The 22,021-nt window shown below is 51.2% G+C and overlaps 1 protein-coding gene across 1 annotated transcript in view; it reads right to left on the minus strand.

Annotated features, from left to right (window-relative positions):
* NCOR2 (nuclear receptor corepressor 2) overlaps positions 1-22,021 on the minus strand; it is a 237,704-nt gene that overhangs the window by 84,141 nt on the left and 131,542 nt on the right. The window contains exons 7-9 of the mRNA XM_027733181.2: positions 20,193-20,249; positions 15,058-15,110; positions 4,322-4,388 (exon numbers count right to left, since the gene is read on the minus strand). Coding sequence (XP_027588982.2) covers positions 4,322-4,388; positions 15,058-15,110; positions 20,193-20,249 — 177 coding nt within the window. The remainder of the gene's footprint in view (positions 1-4,321; positions 4,389-15,057; positions 15,111-20,192; positions 20,250-22,021) is intronic.

Genomic DNA, 22,021 nt, shown 5'->3' on the forward strand with positions numbered 1-22,021 from the left:
ACCAGCCTAGTAACTTTGAAATACAATTTGCAACACAAATGAGCCTCCTCCCACCCTCCACCCCTCGAATCACTCCTCCCTCTTCCGGACACACTCCCGCTGGAGGAGAACGCCCACGGACAGGTGAGGTCCATACTGGGGAGACGCCTGTCTGGTCCCTGACAGCTGTTGCACTGGCAGCAGTGATGGTGCCCAGCCTCATGTGAGAGCAGCTGGGTGACCAGAGGGGATTTAAGGTTTCATTTTGAGACAGACAAATGCCTTCCAAGCCCCAAATCAGGAAGTGAAAGCAGATGTCGCTCTAACGGCAAACCCCAGGTCGCTCCTAACCCTGACACTGCTTTCCAGAACGGGCAGCTCGGCACTGCACTGGCACCACAGCAGAGACCAGGGGAGTCTGGATTTCAAAGAAATAAACTCATCTCTTGCCACCACTGCCCCACAGCCGGAAGGAAGTCTGAGGCTGCAAGATTTCCCTGCTGCACTCTACTCTTGCCCCGCTTGCTCTCGGCCACCAAGAAAAATTGAGAGAGGCAAAAACCACCCCCAAAACGATGGAAACACCTGATTCCAGGTCAGGAGGCAGCTGGGTTACCCCCAAGCTGGGTCAGTTGTACTGTGGACACCAAGCACCAGCAGCTCCACAGCCCGTCACTGGTGTCAAGCACCCACAGCAACTGGTAGCCAGCATCATGCTGATCATGGCACGTGGGTTTGGTCCAGCCATCCTGGACCTGGCACTAATTCAAGCACAGCAGCATGTCTTTGATCTTTGTGGCCTTTTGGAGGTACCTCAACAATAATGTGAGGCAGACAAAGCACCTCCAGCCCCAGAGCTGAGCCAGATTAACACTTTCCCCTGAAAATAAATCAATTCCCTTTTGCATGCCTGGAGCCAGAGACTGTCCTGCCTTGCATGGATGCACAGGAGATGCTTGGGTTTCATCAGGAGCTAAAGGAAACAGTCAAAAGATGAAAGTGAGGAATGAGAACAAAAATTAAAATGCGCTAAAAGCCAACATGGGGAATCTCGTGCTGCGGGTGAGGAGCTACAGGTAACACCAACAGCCCGCGGCAGCTCAGAGAAATCACAGCTGCTGCGTTTTCACCCCTCCCAAAGCGATGCCATCAGCCCCCTGAAAATGAGAGCTCCCACCCTGCCAGCAAATCTGCTACATTCTCCTGCTTTCAGAGCATCGCATTTGGGAAGAGGCTAAAAATACCCTGCAAAGTTTATAAAGCCTCAGCACCGGGAGGCAGCCGGTGCCTGGTGCTGTGTGCCAGCCTGCGGCACGGCCGGGGGAGAGCCCAGCACGAGGGCTTGGTCTGCTGAGAAGCCTCGAGGCTTTGAAGGGTTTGTCATTCCCAGTGGGAATGAGCCAGTGCTGGGTCCCGCAGAGCCACCTGGCATGGCCCTGGCTGCTTCACAGCGGTGGGGTGGCTCTTCCTCCTTTTACTCCACTCCTTGGAACAACTCGACAAAAGCTTTATCCAGAGTTCCTGTTTTAAGGAACTGGCATTTGCAGATGGAAAAAGAAGCATCCACGTCACACTGCTGTATCCCCAGCAGCTCACACCTTGGCAGCAGGGCAGCAGTTACCGAAGCTCCCCCCTCACAGCTCAGCCTTCCTGAGCATGGCTTTGCAATGGACCATCTGAGCATTTCCTTGATGCCCCTTCCCATCACGGAGCAGAGAGATCCTTCCTGCCACACAAACTTCAAAACCCTCTGCAGCAGAGCTGGGATGCTGCATCCCCATCCAGTGCTTTTTGCTCCAGCTGGGACACGCACTCCCTGCAATCACTTGTATCCTTCAAAAGCGAAGATTTCAGGCACCTTACAGCACTGTGAACTCCCCAGATCTTCACAGCTCCATCACCAGGAGAAGCTCTCGGTCAGAACAGAAGCAATTTTTCCTTCTCGAAGCATCCTCTGAGCAGCTCTAAGCAAGCAAGTCCATTCCTGAGCAACCATCTGTGCTGGCTTTTAGCATCGGTGCTTCCTCTGCTCCCCTTCCCCGCTGGACTCGCCAGCCCATCGGCCTCTCAATCACACCAGTAAGTGATAGTGAGCCAAATCGGACCTGACATGCGTATCTAAAAATGGATGGATAGTAACGCCGCCGTAGCAGCTGAAGGCAGTTTGTGGGCTGTGCCAAGCCCGAGCCCTCCCGCAGCCCACGCTCTCGCAGCTCCAGGGAACGGAGCAGCTCTTTGGAGGGGAGGAGAAGAGTGAAGGTGACAGGAGGAACCAGTCCAATTCCTATGCAAGCCCCACGGTTTTGTTCCCTTGGCTGATGGAGATGTACCTCTCACACCCAGAACAACTCCCTTCACCATTCCCTCTCTGCGGCATCACCCCGATGGCAATTAAAAGTCTTCTGCTGTGTTGACCTCAGTGGAGGCAGGAGGAAGCCCTGCAGATCCCCTGGGATGGGGCTGTGAGGGCTGGACCCTGCAGGGACCGAGCTCTGACCCTGCTCCAGCCGGCCCCAGGCAGCGACAATACCCCAGAAAGTAAAAGAGCCAGAAAGAAATGCTGGCACGTAGATGGGCTTTGCTAAAAATAGGGTCTGCTACAAAATAGGCAGAAAAATAGCTAAGCATACCCATTTTGCAAACAGAATCAGCAAATGTATTCACTTTGCAAATTCAGCAACCGTATGTTGCCTATTTTGTAGAATAGGCAAAATGCTTCCCTAAACTGAAAAATCCCCTTTCAAGGACACTGAATAAACCGGCTGGCAGAAATTCACCTATTTTGCATGACAGGCGACTTTACTGCGAGTCGTATTTTAGGAACTGTGCTCTTGCAGCCTAATTAAGCCTTTTCCCCCAGCTCCTTGATATCCACCCAGAGCAACTCACTCTAGGTTTAGCACAGTAACTGGCCATTTCCACCAGAAAGCAGCTCTCAGGCGCTTCCCTCCTGATTCCAGTAAAACCGCACGATACTTTGCAATCCCTGTTTTGAGGAAGGGAATATTGATCCGCTTCCCACCACGGAGAAGTCCTCAGCTGTGCCAGGGGAGATGCCCTGAGTAGTACCCAACTGCCACACCACATCCTGTTGAAGGTATAAGCCCTGTAACCCCTCACTAGAGACCTGGAAGAAGTTTTATCATGGAAAAGTCTAAATGAACATGTATTTGGACACAAATGGGAGACACGATCATTCCTATGGAGTGCAGTATCTGTGGCTTTTGGAAGACTGCTATAAAATGAGGAAAAAGCAAAGCATGGGAAAGAAAGGGAACATGCCTTTATTCACCATAAATAAGAAAATAATGCGATTACTGGCTCAGAAATGTCTGTCTTGAAAGCTACTTTTAAAGCCAGAGCTTTCAAACCACTTTCCAGGCTTGTTATTTTGAATTTTTCCAACAATTCCTCCCAGTTGGAGTACTTCTGTCCAAAACCACCCCAAAGGCATTGAGAAAACCTGCACCATTGGCAATACAAAACACTAGCACCAGCACCTGAGCCTGTCCCAGAACAGAAACACCAAGTCAGGAGACGGCGTTTCCATCTTCCACGTGAAACGTGAAGCCCTGCACCACGAGCTGAATCACCCATCACCAAAAGCCACCACAAAATTCACCTTCCTGGTGGGGGCAGTTGGTTGTTCTGGCATTTACCCTTCTGTGCTGATTCTGCTTCCCAATTCCTGCCAGCAATGACCACAACTGTCAGCACCAAAAACGTATAAATTCTGTGAAACCCACTTGAACCTTCTCCCCTGTTTACTGGGGACCTGCAACAAATGCCTTTGAAGCCCCATAATCACTCCCACCTTGCCCCTTACCTAACCAAGACCCATTTCCTTGAAGGACACCGAAACTCTTTCGCGAGCAAAGCTACCTAGAAACAAACTGGTGCAGGGCTCGGATTTTGTTTTAAACCACAAATTCCTACAACGTTGCTCTGTGGTCTGCTGGAAGGAGTCAGAGCAGCCTCCAGACCATTTATCGGAAGCAGAGTCAGCTTGTTTCACACCTCTCTTAGGGTTCAATTACTCACAAAATAGACATTTATGCTGTGAATAGGCTTTCTGAGATCAGTGATGGGCTCCGCTGTGATTAAGCCAACCCCACATGTTTGCTCTGCAGGGGGGCACTTGCGGAGGGAGGTACTGCCTGCAGCAGGATCAGGGACCTCTACTTCACATCCATGTTATTTTAAGCAGAAGAGATTCCACAGCAATGCAACAGGCAAAGTACTGAGCACCAGCACCTCTCTGCTGGAAATCATCCTTTTCTCTCTCACTTAATAAATTACACGGCTTTATACGTATAAAATAAGGTCTAAGGGAATCACTCACCCACTGTTTGCGCGCATGATTTCTCCTCTTAAAGTACAAAATTAACTTTTTCCGCATTGCCTGGTTTCTGTAAAGAGAGAAAAAAAGATGAGATCCGATTAAAGAGGAGGCTAAAATACACAGCCTGGCTTTCCCCCCCCTCCCAAAGCAGTTTGCAACACAGTTTCCACCTTAATTTGGAATTACATCAACTTCAGAGCAGCAAATGCTGTTATCTGGGAACTCACACCAGCTAAGAGAAAGACAAACAAACCCTCCGACATAGGGAACCTCACCCACATCTGTTGACGTGGACTAAGGTTCATAACTAAATCCATAAACTCCCAATTCTGTGAACCTTCCCTGTTTGCTCAGCATCGCACGCAGGCAGACACTCAGCTCTGCATCTACCAATGGGTCAGGTTGTTTCTTCATTATTTATACACGTTGATCTGCAAAACCCCAGTGGGTTCTCAAGAGTTGGGGGGCTCAGGCCAAGCTCTGCATGGCAGGAGGTGACCCCCCCCAAGCACCCCAGTGTCTAGGGCCAGCAGTGATGGGGCTGTCGGTGCACACATGCTCCCAAAGGGTTGTTCAGCCCGGGCTCCAAGGTGAAGCCTCCTGAATAAGGAGGCAGGATCACAGCAGGGCTTGCAGCACTTATCTCCTGACCTCTTGCTTCCTTGGAGTCGTGCCCAACAAAGCTGCAAACAACCAGCCACGAGAGCTCAGCCACTTGCAGAATTAGGACCTCAAGGGAGAAACCAGCCACCGCAACCCCAGTGTCTGCCCAGACACCGCCCTGCTTTCTTCTTCTTTCTAAAGGCAGCATGAAATAACTGCTCAAATAGAAACAGCACCAGAGGTGAACGGAGCTGGAAAGGCTGCAGGAGCTCCCAGAGCCCGCACAAGCCCCAGAGCTGAGCTCCTGTGGTTGTTTCTGTTACTAATATTCACAGCAATAAAATCTCTAGGTAAAAGGTACAGATCAGGGGCAAAGGAGTTTCCTTAAGTCTTCTATCCCGATTAAAGGCAGAGCTGCAGTGTGTAATTACTGATCAGGAGCTTAGCAGTCTCATGTAGGCATGTTCTGTGGGATTTACCCGACTGAAGAGACACCCTTGCTGCTTCCTCATTCCCCTCCTGCCTGGCTAGCGGGAAGGGAAAAACCACCCTCCTCTCCCTATAAATCCCTCAGCCTAATCAGCAGCAAACAGGACTGTTTGGGAAGGGGCAGAGGGTTCAGCTCACTGAGAGAGGAAGTGGGGGCAGTCCTGGCTAAATTTAGGGATGGAGAACATCACAGAAAGCATCAACATTTTTCCCTTTTTTAACTCTCTTCTGGCTACACCACTGAACCATGCACTGGCACACACAAGAATGACAATGATCCCACAGCAAGCGCTGTCCTGGGAAACACAGGTCCCTCCAGCCCACTGCTGAGGCTGCACCTCTGCACTGGCAGCATGCTGGGGGATCCCATCCCACAGGCATGTGAGCAGCCTTGGGTGAGGGGGCCTTCAAACAGGACCACCTCAGAAATCAAGTACGCTGCTAGAGGAAAGGCAGCAGGATTCAGGACAGGGATAACCCCTTCTCCAGCACAGCAGAGTCACATTCAGCTTTGTGACCTCTTTTTAGTTCATCAAGGAGGAAACTCATCAGGCTTGATTCTTCAGGTAAGGGACGAACAAAGAGTCCCTGACGACTGCCTGAGCCGCACCATATCTTCATTCCCTTTGCCTCTGCCTTCAACCCTTTGATGCAAAAACAGACCTTGATTTCCAAGGCAGTGCTAGCAAGCAGTGCTCATACCAACAGAAAACACCAGCTACCAGCAGGGAACAAGCTCCCATGTCCCCAGCTAGAGCCACACCAAATCCCTGTGCACTCCCGATTCCAGGTAGCATCTACATCAGCAGAAGGCACAGCCAAGTGACAGAGCTGGAGGTTCCTGCAGACCTGACACATGGATCCACAAACAGTTTTCTGAGTGAGGGCTTGAGTAGCAAGCTACATCCTTTGATTCTGTTTCAGGAATCAAAGTGGCATTGATCACTGGGGGAGGAAAAACCAAATAAACCCACGCACTTTCTGCCTTTGCTCTTGTTTGACATGTTTTTACGAGAGACCCACTGCTGTTGTGGGCTGCACTATGAAGCCCAAAGGCCACCTTGTTAGACATGTTTATAACTATTGCTGCTGCCAAAGGCTTTTCCCTCTGGATCCACACAACAGCAGCACCTTTTGTTTCTGTCTGTGTGGGGCATCTGTGGAGGAGCCTCAAAGGGGGTCACAGGTGACTGGCTGAGCTACACCTCACTGCTCATCTTGGTGCAAACAGCATTCACCTGCCTTTAAAGGTGAGGGAAACTGAGGCACAGAGTTGCAGTAACATCTGCCCACCTGTGCAGGGAGGGAGGCATGAGAAACGAGGAGCAGGATAATGCTGTGCTGAATGCTCCAGAGCATCCATCTCCAGACACACAGGTAAGGTCCATCCGGCAGCATCCAGCACCTGTTTGTCAGCCCCAGCTCCTCACACGCTCCTGCATCCCTTCATGTTGCACACAGAGAGCTTTCATCACTGGCCCCAGCACCGTGTGGTGCCACAGCAGGCAGCAAACCCCGCAGAGACCCCGTCGGACAGATTTCCTTCCACGACTTCAGCTCTGTGCGAACAAGCTCCGACGGGTCACTGTGCCCAACAGACACATTCTGGTTATTTGTTTGTTTATTCCAATTCTAACAGAGGCTCTAACACAGAGAAATCACTGGGGTGACAAGCATGCATGGGATGGTTCCCAAGAAGGGGTCATGGATCGTCCCCTGGGGCCAGCCCAGCTACATCAACCTCTGCTCTCCCCCCGTCAGCCTGGGTGACATCGAGGAACAACACGGACTTTGACACGCTGCTGCTGGATCTGCCGCTCAAGTTCTCAGAAAAAAAGGAGCGTAAATGAAGGAAATTAGCAGCCCTAATGCAGCTGATGTGTTGCCTTGAGTTGTGCATCATGGCTGACCTTGAAAGTGCTAATACAGGCAAAGGCTTAATGGCTCTGCAGCTGCAAAAATCAGGAATGCCTTGAAAGCTGGTGTATGTTTACCACCACCCAGGCTGAGGTAATCAAAGAGTGAAAGGATTAAAACAACAACAAACCCCCTCGTGCCCTGAATGTTTTTGCCACTTTATCTTTTTTTTGTTTTGTTTTGTTTTTGCATAAGGTCAACCTTTCAACGGTTAATACAATCTCGGTAAATATAAATAGGCTTCACAGTTTATCTTGCTACATGTACTGCTGTTACTTAGAAACCGTTTGCAGGGAGGTTAATTCGGGCCACATGTCTCCGAAGCACACGCTGTGCTCCCTGGGCAAATCACCGAGCCGAGCACAACCGCTGCGGCACAGGCGGGGAAGGTGAGGGCTGTCTGCTGGGAGTCGGGCACGGATGTAACCCCTGTGGAGCGGCACATGGGAAAGGTCGCTCGTGCGAGGTGCCAACCCTCCTCCATCCTCCTCCTCCTCCTCCCCAGCCCGCAGTTTTCTAGGGCACAAGAAAAGCATCACGGATGGAGACCTGAATCGCGGAGAGGTGAAGAAATCAGGCAGCTCCCAGGCAGGAGGAATGGAAGCTCCTTAGATAAAGCAACAGTGACTCTTGTGGGCAGTTTTAAGTATTGCTGGGCTGGCACGTCACACCACGCCGGGTGGGGAGAACATGCGAGCTCCCTGCCCTGTCCTCGGCGGTGTCCGTAAGGACAGGGTAAGCTGGGAAAGACACAGAGCCCGCCCAGCTTCTGGTGAGCTGGTGTTTGGAGCCTGCCAGATGGCACATCCTCATCCTTGTGGTCAGTGATTCATCTAATGGATGGTGCCCACCTGCATTCCTGACTTCCCTGTGGCTGGGTGCTCCCTGGTGTACCCACGGGGAAGGACCTTGCTTCTGGTGCAGCTTCACACAGCATCCCCCAGCACCAGCTGCCATTTCCCACTCGCCTGCTTCAGAGCAGCCCCAGTCTAACATTTCCCTCTGAAGGCAGCTCTCCTCCAGGGTTAGAACACAACATGCAGTTACCTTCTCCGTGACAAAAGCTATTCCAGCCCTTTGGTCACCAGAGGAGCTTATCCTGCAACTTCTCTGCTCCTCTGCAGGGAGCAGGAGACAAGTCAGTGTGGGTCATGCACCACAGCCTTCTCCAGAGAGACAATGACCATGTGAGCTCCTGCAGATGCCAGGCACAGAGTTGCCTCCAGACAGCCCAGGAAGCAGGATTCACACACTGTCTATACTCTTGGGTGCGATTCTGCAAGAGGTTTTTATCCTCGTATAACTCATCCTCACCTCCCAGCCCCACTGCCCTGACTGGCGAGCCCACACCGGAGCAGGATTCTTGGAGCCAGCCTCCAAACCGCTGAGTGAAACCCATCTCCCTCCCTGAACAAAGCAAAGTGAGCCTTGTGGGAGCAGCCGCTTCCACCTTCACTGGCTTGGCCCAAGGTTGTTTTTGTTTTATGGCTTTCACAATGGAGCCAGTTAGGGAGAGAACCTGTAACTCCGACTTTTGAGTTACTTGGCTCAGATCCACACGAATGACTTGGACACGATCCTTCCGGAGGCTGCGATACTAAAAGGATGTGCGTGCACACAGGCGTGTCGGTGCTGGTGTGTACCCACGTGTGGACACTGCCAAAGCCCTGGGATAAGGCTCCCAAAGGATACAAAGAGCCAATGCACTGCGGCACACCTGGCCGAGCCCGCCGAGACCTTCAGCCGGTGCAAGACGAGATGAAAGGAAGTTTGATATTTGAGCAAAACTAATCAGGGGTATTTAATTACACAGGAACGTCTTTCATCAAACAGCCAAGGCAAACAAAGTAGGGACCAAGCTGCAAAGAGCAATGGGAAGGAGGCAGCGAGCAGCTGGCAATGCCATTGTACAGTGAGATGGATCACGCAGGCAAGGGTAGGAAACGGAGGAAGCTCCTGGCAACTCCAGCCAAACAAAGCACAGGGAGATGAGGGATCTGCAAATCAGGGGACCCGAGGAGCACAGCAAGAACACTCTGAGGTGAAACCAGCCAAGAGGCAATGGAGACCAAAACAGTTCTGTCCCCCCTGGTGAGGCGGCTCCTGTTCATCACTGGCATCAGGATCCAAAGCCGTAGCTCAGGGCAGTCACTGACTCCCTGCAGCCACAGGACGCCCCGCAGTGAGGGCAGGGAGCAGGTCACCCTGTTCACGGGTCACCGCACGCATTCCCTTGCTCGCTCTGAAGCGGCTGGAGCACATGGCTCCAGCTGCTAACACACTGTAACCTACTAACCCCACAGCAGGGCACGCTCCTGGAAAGCCAGCTGTTTGGAGCAGTCCCTTCCAATATTCAGCAATGTTTTTCTGGGGAAGAAAAGGGAAGCAGATCTTTAGTTAATTTACCCCAGAGCCCTTGAGCACTGGGATGGGCTAGGCCCCCAGCACTATTGTGCCTCCGAGAGCAGTGGCAGAGGTTCATAACTCCGGATGTACCGTGAGGCAGGCTGTTTGTGCTCAGAAACAACGCTCAGGAGAAAGCAGCCACCCCGAGGTCTCCCAGCCTCTCAAATCATGTCCTCTGCAGCTCCAAACTGCACTCAGCATTGGAGGTCCAAACTCAGCACTGTAACTCGTGAAGCAGTTTATGCTGTTAATTCACTGGTTCACACACTGAGGCCAGTGAGATGCTCCAAGGAGGAGATGCCTTGGCAAACACGGGCACCTTGTTATCAGAGCTTGCACTGGCCAGACCCCCAGCACTGCCTGCCCTGTCCCTGAGCCATCTCCTTGTGAAGGTGCTCAAGTGATCCCTTGGGCAGCAGCTACATCCACAACCACAGTTCCTAACACCAGATGAGAAATTCCTGCCCATCTCCTTTAGCACCCATGAGCTCAGGACCAAAATGAGACAAATGCAAGTGCAGAAGCACTTCTGGTCATCGGTCAGGCACCCGTCCTATGCCTCTGTCTTCCCCTGAAGCCCAAGTTGACACTGAAAGTCCAAATGCTGCAAAATAGTCCCCCCAAAACCAGTACTGGCTTTTCACTGGCAGGAGGAAGAAGCAGAAGGTTGCAGTGTGTGTCTCCATCATTTAGTAATTCATCACCAGGTAATGCTGCTGCCTTGGTGCATGCCAGTAGAGAATAAAAGAGATGAGAAACCTTGAATGGGATGAGCGGGGAGCTGCTAGGTGAATTTCTAATGAGGAAAATGTCTACAAGCACTAATAAAAAGACCTGAAAGAGAATGCATTAGTAATGACAGGGTTTGAAAGAACATTTGTGTTACATGTCAGGCTTCAGCTATGAATTTAGAGGCAATCCAGTGCTACTAAATCCCCTAAACAGCAAGTAATGAAAAGATGTTAAATTTCCCAATGTGACAAGTGATTTTGAAAGCCACAGTTGTGAGACTTTCAGAAGAAAGCTGTTCTGCTCTTTTGGGGGGGGGGGGGGGCATTTAGAAAACAAAAAGATATTCAGAAGCCCCGAAACCTCTCTTAAAATCCTGACTTCATATTTTGATCCTGGAGAGGCAAAGTTCCCCCCCTCTCCCTGAGAAGCTCTCAGCTACAGACAGCAATCCAAATGTGCAAATATTAACAGCACACTTAGTGCTGCTGCCACTGGATCCGGACACATTAGAAAAGCCAAATCACACCAAGCTCTCAATCTGTTTTAACTTTACACTCAGACCCTGGTTCTCCAACACTTCTCCAAGCATCTCAAGGGGATGCAGCCTGGTTTCACCCTGATGTTCCTGAATTTCAATGTAACAGCAAGGAGAAGCTCTCAAAGGGAAGGTTTAAAGCAAATCCTGTGAACAGCACCTTGCACACACTTACCCTGGGCTCTTCACTTTTCCTTTTCTGTGCTTTTTCAAGGCTCAGAAGCTCACATTTTGCTTTCAAATACAAATCTCACAGAAGATGATTGCAAGATGACTGCTTTGGGAAAGGGGGGAGGAGAGTCCTACCAGGCTGTTTTTCATGGCTGACCGAGCAGGAATCTCCCGCCGTAGAGACGAAGGCCCCCTTGGAGACTATCTCTCCTAACAGACAGCAGGTAATTGATCCTGCTCATGTGAACAACATCTTGTCATTTTTCAAGCACTTGGAGGAAAGAAGGTTAATATCTTTGGAGCCAGGAGTCTGGGGAATACGTAAAGTCACTACCGTGGCAGGGTGGGAAGGGCATCTCTCATCCTTGTACATCCATCTGGCAAAGCACTGACATAAGAGACCTTGACCAGATGCACTGGTGCTTCACTGGTGCACCAGTAAGTGCCTTCTGCATTTGTTGTATTTCATCAAAATGTAAAAAAAGGGTCTTTGTAACCCCTTCAACTGATGCGGAATTACTCAAGTGGTCTCCAGTTGTGTTCAGGGCTGTGACTCATCTTGAAGGAACTTGCTGGTCTGTTGCAAAGCCAAAAAATTTTCACCTTGAAAAACAGCCAGGGCCAAGCCAGCTACAGGGGCAAAGCTCACCCCATCCCTAGGAAATGAGGGCACTAAACACCGTCTTGCTCTCTTCTTTCCTGACGAGAGAGCGGCAAAGCCCTTCCCTCCGACAGAGCAGGTATTTCAAACAGAAAGGACACAGTCCCATCAAAGGTAGGTCAAGTCTTTGGAACAAACCACTCAAGGGTGCCTTGGATCCCGTGGCAGATGTAGCATACAAAATTAACCATGTTTGCTCGAAGCCTGCACTCACAGGTGAACCGAAGGGACCGCGCAGACGGGTAACAGAGCACAGCCAGGCAGCTAAATAGGACTTAAAAGCTTTTGAAGCTGCAAACACTGGAATGAACTGGGGCATGAAATTAATTTTAACTGTACTGAATAGGAGACAGGCCATAAAACTCCATGAAAATAAGAGACCGGTAACATTTTAGTAAGAGCAGAAATTCTGCCGGTAACTCCCCAGTCAGCTCTATTAGCATACGTGACTCATCCCAACTGAAAAGCAAAGCAAACAAGAAGGGAGAATTAAATGAGTGTTGCAAGGCAGAGAGTATGGCTGTGAAGAAATCGAGGAATCCTGGCTTTGTGATATTCAAATGCCTTCCCACTGACATTTGCAAACATTCAACTGAGAAAAAAAAATCCACACCAGGAAACATAAAAAAAAAAACCAACCCAACCTATAAAAGGTATTGTGATAGTTAACAGCCTGGCCATCTTGTGCCCAGGTATAAGGCTCCAAAACCACCTTCATGTGGCAGCAGTTTCCACTTGACACAACGCAGCCAGGATGCAATGAGGGTTTGTGGACAGAATCAAAACCCAGATGATTCTTCAGCAATCTGCCAAAAGGCTTTTTCATCATGGCTAAATCTGCATAGGGTGAAGCTGTTCAGAAGAATCTGCATCCAATTACACCTTGGCAAAATATAACCTGTGGTGTCCTGGCAGCTGTCCTGGTGCTCTAATGCATCTGGCTGGTGTCTCCCAGCACCCTGAGGATTTCCTCCATCTCCTATGGAAACAGCCACCTCCAGGCTATGGAGCAGAAGCTGCTCTTCTGAAGCAGAAAAGCATAAACATATTAAGAACAAGGGAAAGACAAAAAATAACTTCAAATGCATCCCGTGGAAAAGTTATAGTTATATATATAGTTATATATAGCTATATAGTTATATATAGTTACATATATGTGAACCTCCAAGCACGAATTTGTCAAAACAAGGAAGTTTAGTATCTTTTCCTCTTGGTCAAAGGACCCTGAATTATTTGCTTGGAAGAATCACTGAAATCTTGATTTCCTATCTGCCTCCCAAGCATCCAAATGTGGTTTAATGTGCACCAGGGACACGGAGATGGAAAAAAGGACACACCGATTTCTCTGCATGTCCATCAACAAGTAGCAAAGTGCAGATCAGATCCCAGGACCTCTGAGGCAGAGCCATGTCCAAAAGCAGCCAACATCTGGAGCCCAGATCGCTCAGGGGCCTTTCTCTGACCCAGATCTGTAACTGCGCTCGGCTGGCATCAATAACCAGCTGAAGGCAGCTAATTGCCAGGTTTCTGGAAGGAGGAGACGGAGGCTTTTCATTAAAATGTGTGGTTTCCTTCCCGTATTTTTGCAGCATTAATCACAGAGAACATTAACCCCAAGCCTGCCTGCTCCAACCTCTCCTTGGTCTGCCACCACCACCACTACAGGGACTGCCGCTGCCCGGGGTGGGGATAACCCCATGGATGCCTACAGAGGCAGGGATGGAATGGAACACGTGCTCCCATGGCACGGGAAGCTGGTTTGACTGGGCTTCACCTCTTGTCAACAGTTTCACTCCTGACCTGCGCAGTCGGTTCCCTCTTGTTTGTGCCTGTCTTTCAGGCAGCAACCCAGGACAGGAAATTGTTTAAATCACAGGAAAATGTGATCACAAACCCACAAATATTGGCAGCAGAATGGAGAGTGGGTGAAGTATCTGGATCTACGTTTTAACTCGTTCTTTCAAGGACAAAACTTGCAATCAGCTTGAAATTGCCACCTTCTGTGCCTGGATTAGGATGGCTACAGGGCCCTTCAAAGCAAGAGAAGGTCCCCAAGAGCTGGTGACTTCCACGCACCATCAGTGCCAGGGGTGAGACACAACCAACAACACAGAGAACACGTCCTTGGGCCAGCACCTGGTGCTGCACAAGATGCTTTATCAGTTGTCAGCCCACTGAACTGGCAGGCACCCCCTGAGCCCCATGGGAACCGAGGGGCTGGGGGTGCTGCTGGGTTTGAATGTTTTACAGCGAGTGCATTGCTGGGATGATCCAGGAAGCCTTGGGTGGAGCAGGAACAGAGCGGGGCCAGGCAGCGAGCAGGTCACGTCACCAAACCCTCCTCACTGCAGCCCTCGGGGACAAGACAGCCCCTAAACACCACCAGCTCCCACCACGCTCCCCTAGAGCAAAAGTACAGGAACTCTTCCCCTATAATTCCCTGGGATCAATTAACATACCGCTGAAAAGAGATTATTAACTTTTGTTAATAGATTATTAAAGATGATTATCACCAGCTGACCGAGCCCGTACCAAAATAGACACGCTGCAGGCAGCTCAGAGCAATCATCAGTTCATTCAAGGCAGATAAAAAGTTTCAGATCTGGTTTGACTATTTAAATTTCCAACAATAATCACAATTATCGCTATTCTCATTATCTGTTACATTTCTTCTATGTTCAGGAAGTCACTGTGGTTATTAAACGCATGCTGATGATTAAATCATGTATTGAGGTGATAAGTCAAATTAGATGATTGCTAAGTCTCAGTAAGTATCTTTGAAACAACCAGTTGTTATTAGACATTCAAGAGGTCCTTCATGAAAATCTAATTGTAATTGCAACTTTCCATTTTACCTCATCTTTCTCGCATGCAAACACACACACACACACACACACACACACACACACACATATGCTGGCAGCTGATTTTGTACTTCAGTATTGGTGAAATACAGAAGAAAGCACTCAAGGTGAGCGTTCTCTGGGAAAGCATCAAGGGACTGGCCAGGACCTGCATCCACCCCCCAAGAAAATCAAACAGCACTTTCAGCATCCGCCTGAAGCTACAGCTCCCGACTGCTGGGCTCCTGGAGCTGCTCTGATAGGATGCTTACAATTCCTCGGCAGTTTTAATCCAGGTCTGGGAGTGAGCTGGCATCCCTCCCGCTCCAGCCTAATGCCCAACCTGACATTTAAAACAGCTTTATTGCCACATACTTACATTTTAATGTTTTCATGGTACTGCCTGGTGTCTGAAGGCTGGTTGTATAATGGCTGAAATAAATAAGAAAAATGAAAAGGTATAAAAGGTACAGTCTGACATTTAGAAACTTAAACCCATCAGAAGCGCTGCCACCTCGGTGCAGGTTCCCAGCCCAGGCGACCGTCCCCGTGTCCCCAGCCCCACTCCCGGCTGTACTGGAGGGTGCTGGCTCCCCGCAGTGCTGCTCGAGTCCTGGTGCATCCCGGCTCAGCCCGTGGGAGGGCAGGCAGTGCTCGAGCGAGCTGGCTCAGAACAAGCAATTTGCGACGTCGTCCAGATAAACACGGCACGGCGAGGACGTGGCTGTTATTCACCGACTGAAAACGCAGTGCGCCTCGGAACATATGACATGGGGGAGGCGAGGGGAAAGGGGGGCTTGGGGAGCGGGAAGAGACAGTCTGTGTGCTGCAAGTTGTTATGTCTACACGGCAAAAGCCTGCCTGAGCTCTCCCAGGGAGCCAAGCGCAGGCAACTGCAGGCAGGACAAGCGTTCACCCCTGGGGTTTCCAGCAATTCCAGGGGTGGGTTGGCCCCTGCGCATGTCCCGCAGTCCCCCAGCATCCATATGTAGAGCAATGATTGTCTGTCCCTCAGGAGAGGCAACTGGGCTCCAGAGGACAAGTGTTTTTCCCAGGGTGCCCCTTGGAGAGCCCAGTGATTGTGGCTGTCTCTAACACCAGGTGTGAGCACCCATCATGGGGCTGCTCTGCCCCCCACATCCTCAGTGCCAGGGACTTCCATGGGGAGTCAGGAGAGCTGGATCCATCCCTTGTCACCTTCAGGTGGTCACTGCCCCTGATACCTCTCCTTTCCCATCTGCAGGGTGATGTACCCTTGGGAACCTGCCATGATACAGGGTCCCACCTCTGGAAGGGAGAGATACCACAGAGACCACACTCAATTCCACCCATTGTGATTAACAGTTCAGGCCACACTCTAGGACCTGCCATCAGTTGTGTCCACACCAGCAGACTGACAAGATGCTCAAGATTAAGGCCTTCAACACTTCTAAGTCACTGTCCCAGCTTCTGTGAATATGTCCAAGACTGGGCTAACGCAAAGCTTGTCACGGCCCAACCATCACCAGCAACTGGGCACTTAATGACCTGTTCAGGTCCAACCACAGAAATATCATGCAAGTACTCAGGCAGTTCATCCACAAACCTTCCCCAAATCAGCTGTGAGCATATAACATCTGTGGCCAAACAAAGGCATAGGGACGTGTGACATCCAATTCCTGGCTGAAGGCAGCATCCTGGCCATGGATACTGACACACCAGCTCACCCTCCTACTGTGGTCATGGGGCTGAGGCTACGCTCAGGGTCCACTTGATTTCATCTCAGATTAAACACAGGAAAAGAGCAAAACATCTGCTGAGCATCTGCTCAATCAGGTGAGCAGCACAGGGGACAGGACCTACAAACATAGGTGGGTTCCTTTCTCCTCCATTTCGAAGAAGGTGTCACTCTCACCTCCTACACGGTATCTCCCCATCACCATCATAGGTGCTTGGCACAGAAGCCTGTTTTTCCACACAGTCAGCCTGTCTCTACTGCTCTTTAAAACAGATACTGCCTCACTTCTCCCCTGCCACACACCGGGACAGCCACATCGATCCGCACAGAATGCAGACTGGGTGTAGCTCTCCCTACTCTCTGCAGCCCATCCTTGCTGCATCTTGGCACCAAAAAGTCATCAGCTCCTTTTTCTGGCTGCCTTTGGACATGTCCCTCCTCGCTGGGAAAGCACACATAATCCCCAGGCGGAAGGGCCACATAAGAGGCAAGTAATCCCCAGGCAGAGACAGAGTGAGATGAGCCGCCGTGTTCCAGGAGGGATGTGGGGCTGACGGCAGCATCCGGGCATCTGTTACCTGGTGAGGGGACAACAGGCTGCAAGTCTGCCAGGAGACACCTGGCCACCCCGTGCTGGCAGAGCCAGTGCAGATGAGAGGGACAAGCGGGTTCTGCTGAAGGAGATGTTCTCAGTGGTGTCCCTTCCCCAGGGGCGTTTCTATCGTGAATCCTCCCAGAGCTGCTGGTTTGACTCCAGGCTCAGAGCTGGCTGTGCACTTCACGCTTGGAAAGCTCAGAGGAACAGAGACATCCGTCTCATCACGTAGCTCGAGAGAGGCAGGTCTGCACCAAGGAGAGAAGAAATCGAGCCACAGCTCCAGAGCATCACGTCCACAGTCACCCTGGAAAGGCTTGACTGGAGGAACCGCTGGGTGGCCTTGACCAGCGACTGTCTCTTGGAAGAGGAATGCAGGAACTGGAAATACTGATAAATTAAAGTGTTTCTCTTCCCTTTTTGCTCATCAAAATTGAAGCAAAGAAGCTGGCATATGGCAGGTCACAGAGACCTTCCTCCTGGGAGAAGCAGTAGAATTAACATTTTGGTTTGGACCTGGGTTAGAAGACGCTCATATGCACGTGCACATTAGGGATGCCCTGATGCCACCCAGCTCACCAAAAGCTGATTATTCCTTTCCATTACAACCTATCTATGATATAAATAGCCACTTAATTCTTAGTAAGAAAATGTAAGTGTTAGCAGACAAGCACTGGAACACCTCACTTTAAAAGAAATGCCCAGACACTCAGAAACAAGGAACTCTGGGACCCAAACACAAAGATCCATATGACACCAGCATCTCAAAGAGATTTCTGTCTGCACAACAGCCTCAGCATTTTAATTCAACCCATGCGATGGAGGAAGCCCAGGAGACAAGTTCTACCTACCCAGAGGGAACTTATCCTCACAGATTAAATAGTTAAAGAAACTTTATTCTCAGCATGCTGTAACATGTAAACAGTATCTTCCCTCAGAGCTGTCTGCAATCTGCACAGAATTCCACCTTTCTCACTGCGTAAGGAGAAGTAAAGCTGACAGATCAGATGGGTAAAGGAACATATTCAAAACATCCATAGTGCTTTTCTAGGGTTAGAGACATGTAATAAATTTCTCTGGGGAATGACATTTAAGAGAAACATAATTGCAATGCAAAGCTATTACTGGGAAAGCCCTGGATTTACTGAAAGCTCTTTAGAAATAAAACAGAACAAAAGGTTTCAATTGCTTTCTGGCCACTGCAGGGTTCAGACAACATAGCTCAAACACATTTCTCCCTGGGGAAAACATGGAGTCATTTTTTTAAATGGTACCGCTACACTGGAGGGATGAAACGAGCAGAGTCCTGGTTTACTGACTCAATCTCCTCCTGACGTAGATGGAAGCTTCCCAAGACCTGAACTGGATCCCTGCTTCCTGGGAATTCCTGGGCCTCCAGCTCCATCCTGCCAGCAGCACTCAGGACCCGGCAACCTCCTGCCTCTCTGCCATGACTGACTGATTCCTACTGCGGCCTCTCATCTCCCCCCATCAGCCCCGTCGCGCTGTCACCGAGCCGACGTGCATCCGGCACCATCGCCGCTCCGACTGCACCAACCACAGCTCTCTGAACAACCAGAGCAAGGCATCCAAGCAGAGCCCACAGCAACACATGACCCTGCGTTTCAGTGACAGCCACACCTCTCCTCGCAGAGACTGGACTGACACCAGGATGCTCAATCTCCCTTCAGGAGACTCCCAGGCTGCGGCAGCCCCAGGGCTGGTGCACGTGGTGTGTGACACTATGGATCAGGCGGGCGCATCGGGCAGAGAGTGCAGAGCTGCTCTCCTTCCTGGACCTGCTTCCTTTCCAACTCAGAAAAATATCTGACTATCCATCTTGTCTCTTGCAGGCTGTTGGCAGTTCCCAGTGCTGCTGTGCCCGACATGGCGCATGGGCTGGGCCATAAGAAGTGTCTCTGGGCAGACAGATGAGACAGTCTGCAAGATGCACACAGAGCTCAGCTTTGTAGGGTTTTCTCAGAGGTTTCCTCTTTTCCCCTGCTCTCCAAGGAGTAAGGGAGGGCGACAGTGGAAAGGTTTGCACTGGGCTCTGCTACAGCTCTCCTGTGCAGTGTCAGCACCCAGGGACAAAGCATCAACAAACTGAAAAAAGAAAAAATGGGAGGAAAAAACCAAACGGGACGAGGAAGGAAAGGAGATGCAATGTCTTTTAGATGAGGAAGCACCAACCCCAGGCACTGCCAATCTTCAGAGCAGAAAGAGCAAAGGGTTTGACCCTGGTGACTCAGAGGAAAAATAATGAGTGTTACCTCCCCAACAGGAAGTGGGCTTTGACACGTACAGTAATTCCCCTGTGACCTCTCCCTTACGCACCAGGGAAGACAGTGATTAGTACCACCTCCACTAAGCAAGTCCAAATTACAGCTGCGAAGGCCTGTGCGCTGCCTGCTCCTACCTCACAGGAATGGCTCCCTCCACTGCACCCCACGGCTGGTGCAAAGCAGGAGATGCTCTGTCAGGCTGGGTTTGATCCTTCTACCAGCGCTGCTGCCAATGCACCTTTTCCAGGCACCCTTCGCCAGGACTCAGCCCCTCAGGGGTTGTTTCCAGCCACCCCTCCACCAATCAGTCCTTTGACTCACAAATAGATTTTGCTGGATGAGGAGGTAGACCAAAATTGGCAATTTATTCTAAGTTGTTCTCAGATTCCCTGTGCATGAGGGAGATTGAAATAGGAAGCGTGCGAGTCCTGATACCTGCAGGTCATCGCAGTTGTGGCCGAACTGTGCTCACAGAGCACCCTCCAGCACCCTCCTCCCTTTACAGCAGGTGGGACAGAGGAGAGTCCAAGCACCCATCCCTCCACATGGCACCTCGAGGTTGGCTGCCCAGACAGCAGCCCCACAGCCCCAGTGCTGTGGTTGCCACCAGCAGACAAAGCCATCAGCATCCCGAGTGGAGGCAGACTGTGTCCAGCTCCTCTGCAGTGCACGAGGAAGGAGCCAAAGGGTTAAGGCTCTCCGAGGAGGGCTCTGTGTGTGTGTCTGCCTGTGTTTCAGTACTCATCTCAGTCACTTTGCTTCCTGCCTTGGTGCTGTGCCAGCGAGAGGTCCAGGCCAGCAGCAGGCTTCCTTCTGACAGACAGACACACACACAGGGTGCCGCGATCGCTCACCGCCCAGGAACGTCTCCAAACCTGGCCCAGCTCCCGCTCCCCGCAGCCAGAAGTAACACTCACCAGCTCCACCTGGGGACCCAGTCCTTCCAGGATCCGGTGGGCAGCCTCCGCCTTCTTCTGCAGGGAGGAAAGGGGACAGAGAGAAGAAAAGTTATCTGTGCCATTACAAGTCGCAGCCCTCTGCTCCAGCTCTCCCTTCTGCTAAAACCACTTCCAAAACAGCCACAGAGCCGTCACAAATCCCACCCCTGCCTGCAAGTGGGTGGAAAGGTCCAGCTCAGCTCCTGGACCCGCAGGAAAACCCCATGGGCAAAAGGCTCTGGCACTTGAGTTATCATGACTTTAATGCATCCAAGCTCTGCCTGGGAAGTGACCCGAATCCCCGACCCCTCGGGGTGCCAGGCGGGGGATCGTGCCCGTTACCTCCGCACGGCCGCCCTGCGAGGAGGAGGGCGGGCAAGTCGGCACGCACGCAGAGATGCCCTTTCTAGGATTCATCGCTTCATGAGCATGTGATCGTTAGATTTGAGCTGCCCTTGGCTCCTCGTCATGCTTTCGCTTCCCTCCCTTCCCTGCCCTCCCCTCCCTGCCGCAGAGGAGCCCTTCTCCGTCCCCCTCCCGCCCCCGGCCAAGCTACCTAGTGCTTATTAAAGGGAAAAAAACACCCAGGAACACGTGTCAGGGGCTGTACGGTGGTTACTAATTAAACAGGCCTGAAAAAAAGACATGGGTTGGCTGCAGCAAGAGCCTAAATAAAAGATGACATTTTCAGTAAACAGTACTTCCTTGCAAAGCCAGGCTGTTCAAGGGGGGTTACTGACAGTCCGATAAATCCAGATTGCTGCACGCTGCCGACGCCACAGGCTGAGCTGTTAAAGCCAAATATCTGACAGCGAGGAGGACAAGGAGATGGATTTTCAGAGGTTCAGATAAAATAGGTAGTTTTAGTTATTTTTGGGTAGGGGAGAGAGAAAATCCACAGATGCCTAAAACAGGGAGCTGAGCCCCAGGGCTGGGAAGTAGGTTAGGGCTGGAGTCTGATCTCGTGGCAGAGCCAGTGGGGCTTGGCAAACCCTGGGCGAAGATCCCCCAGGGCAGGGAAGGGATTTCAGCTCCAGAGGTCCGTCTCACAGTGCTCTCCAGCAGCAGAGACCTCTCACCTTCACACTGGCTCAGGGCAGGATGAGTTTCCCAGGGCCTCAGCACAGGGATGTCTCACCAAAGGCTGGCACACGGCCCTGCCGCTTGCCCCCGCGTCCACCCTAACCCCCCGCCGGCGCCGAGAAGCACTGATGCAGCTGTAGGTGTGCAAACACCTCACCAGGCTTCGCACACCCACACACACAGTCTGATCTGCCAGCATGCACTTTAGCAGAGTCGGCCCCGAGCAGCTGTGTGAGTCACCCTGCCCCCGGTCGGGCTCAGCGCCCTGGAAAACAGCCCTGGTCGAATGGCCCTGGCCAAAACCAGCCCCAGCCCAGCTGCAAAGCCTGCACCAGGTGCCTCACCACAACAAGGCGACCAGGAGATGTCCAGTTCCTCTATTTACTGTTTGGTCGGGATGACACAAAGCTTGTTTGCGATTTAGAAGCAACTTAAAGGAGGCTGAGAGAGATGTTACCACACAGCGAGCCCACTCTGGCGCCATCCCCACACGTACGCATGAGGCAGGCAGCAGCCCCACTGTTAAGGCATCCTTGCCTGTTATCTGCAGCGCTCCCCACAGCAGACCCTGGAGTTCACAGGTTTCACAATCACTGCATGAAGTTTCCCCCACTGCCCACCTGACTCCGTTAATGGGAATGAGCCAAGTCTGCCCAGGGACCTGCCCCTTGGAAAAATTAATCACACAAGAATGGCTCTCTCTGAGCCAGAGCTTAATATTTTGG

The sequence above is a fragment of the Pipra filicauda genome, unplaced genomic scaffold, assembly GCF_003945595.2.
Source record: "Pipra filicauda isolate LSUMZ 115617 unplaced genomic scaffold, ASM394559v2 scaffold14_size4853619_pilon, whole genome shotgun sequence".
Classification (NCBI taxonomy): Eukaryota; Metazoa; Chordata; class Aves; order Passeriformes; family Pipridae; genus Pipra; species Pipra filicauda.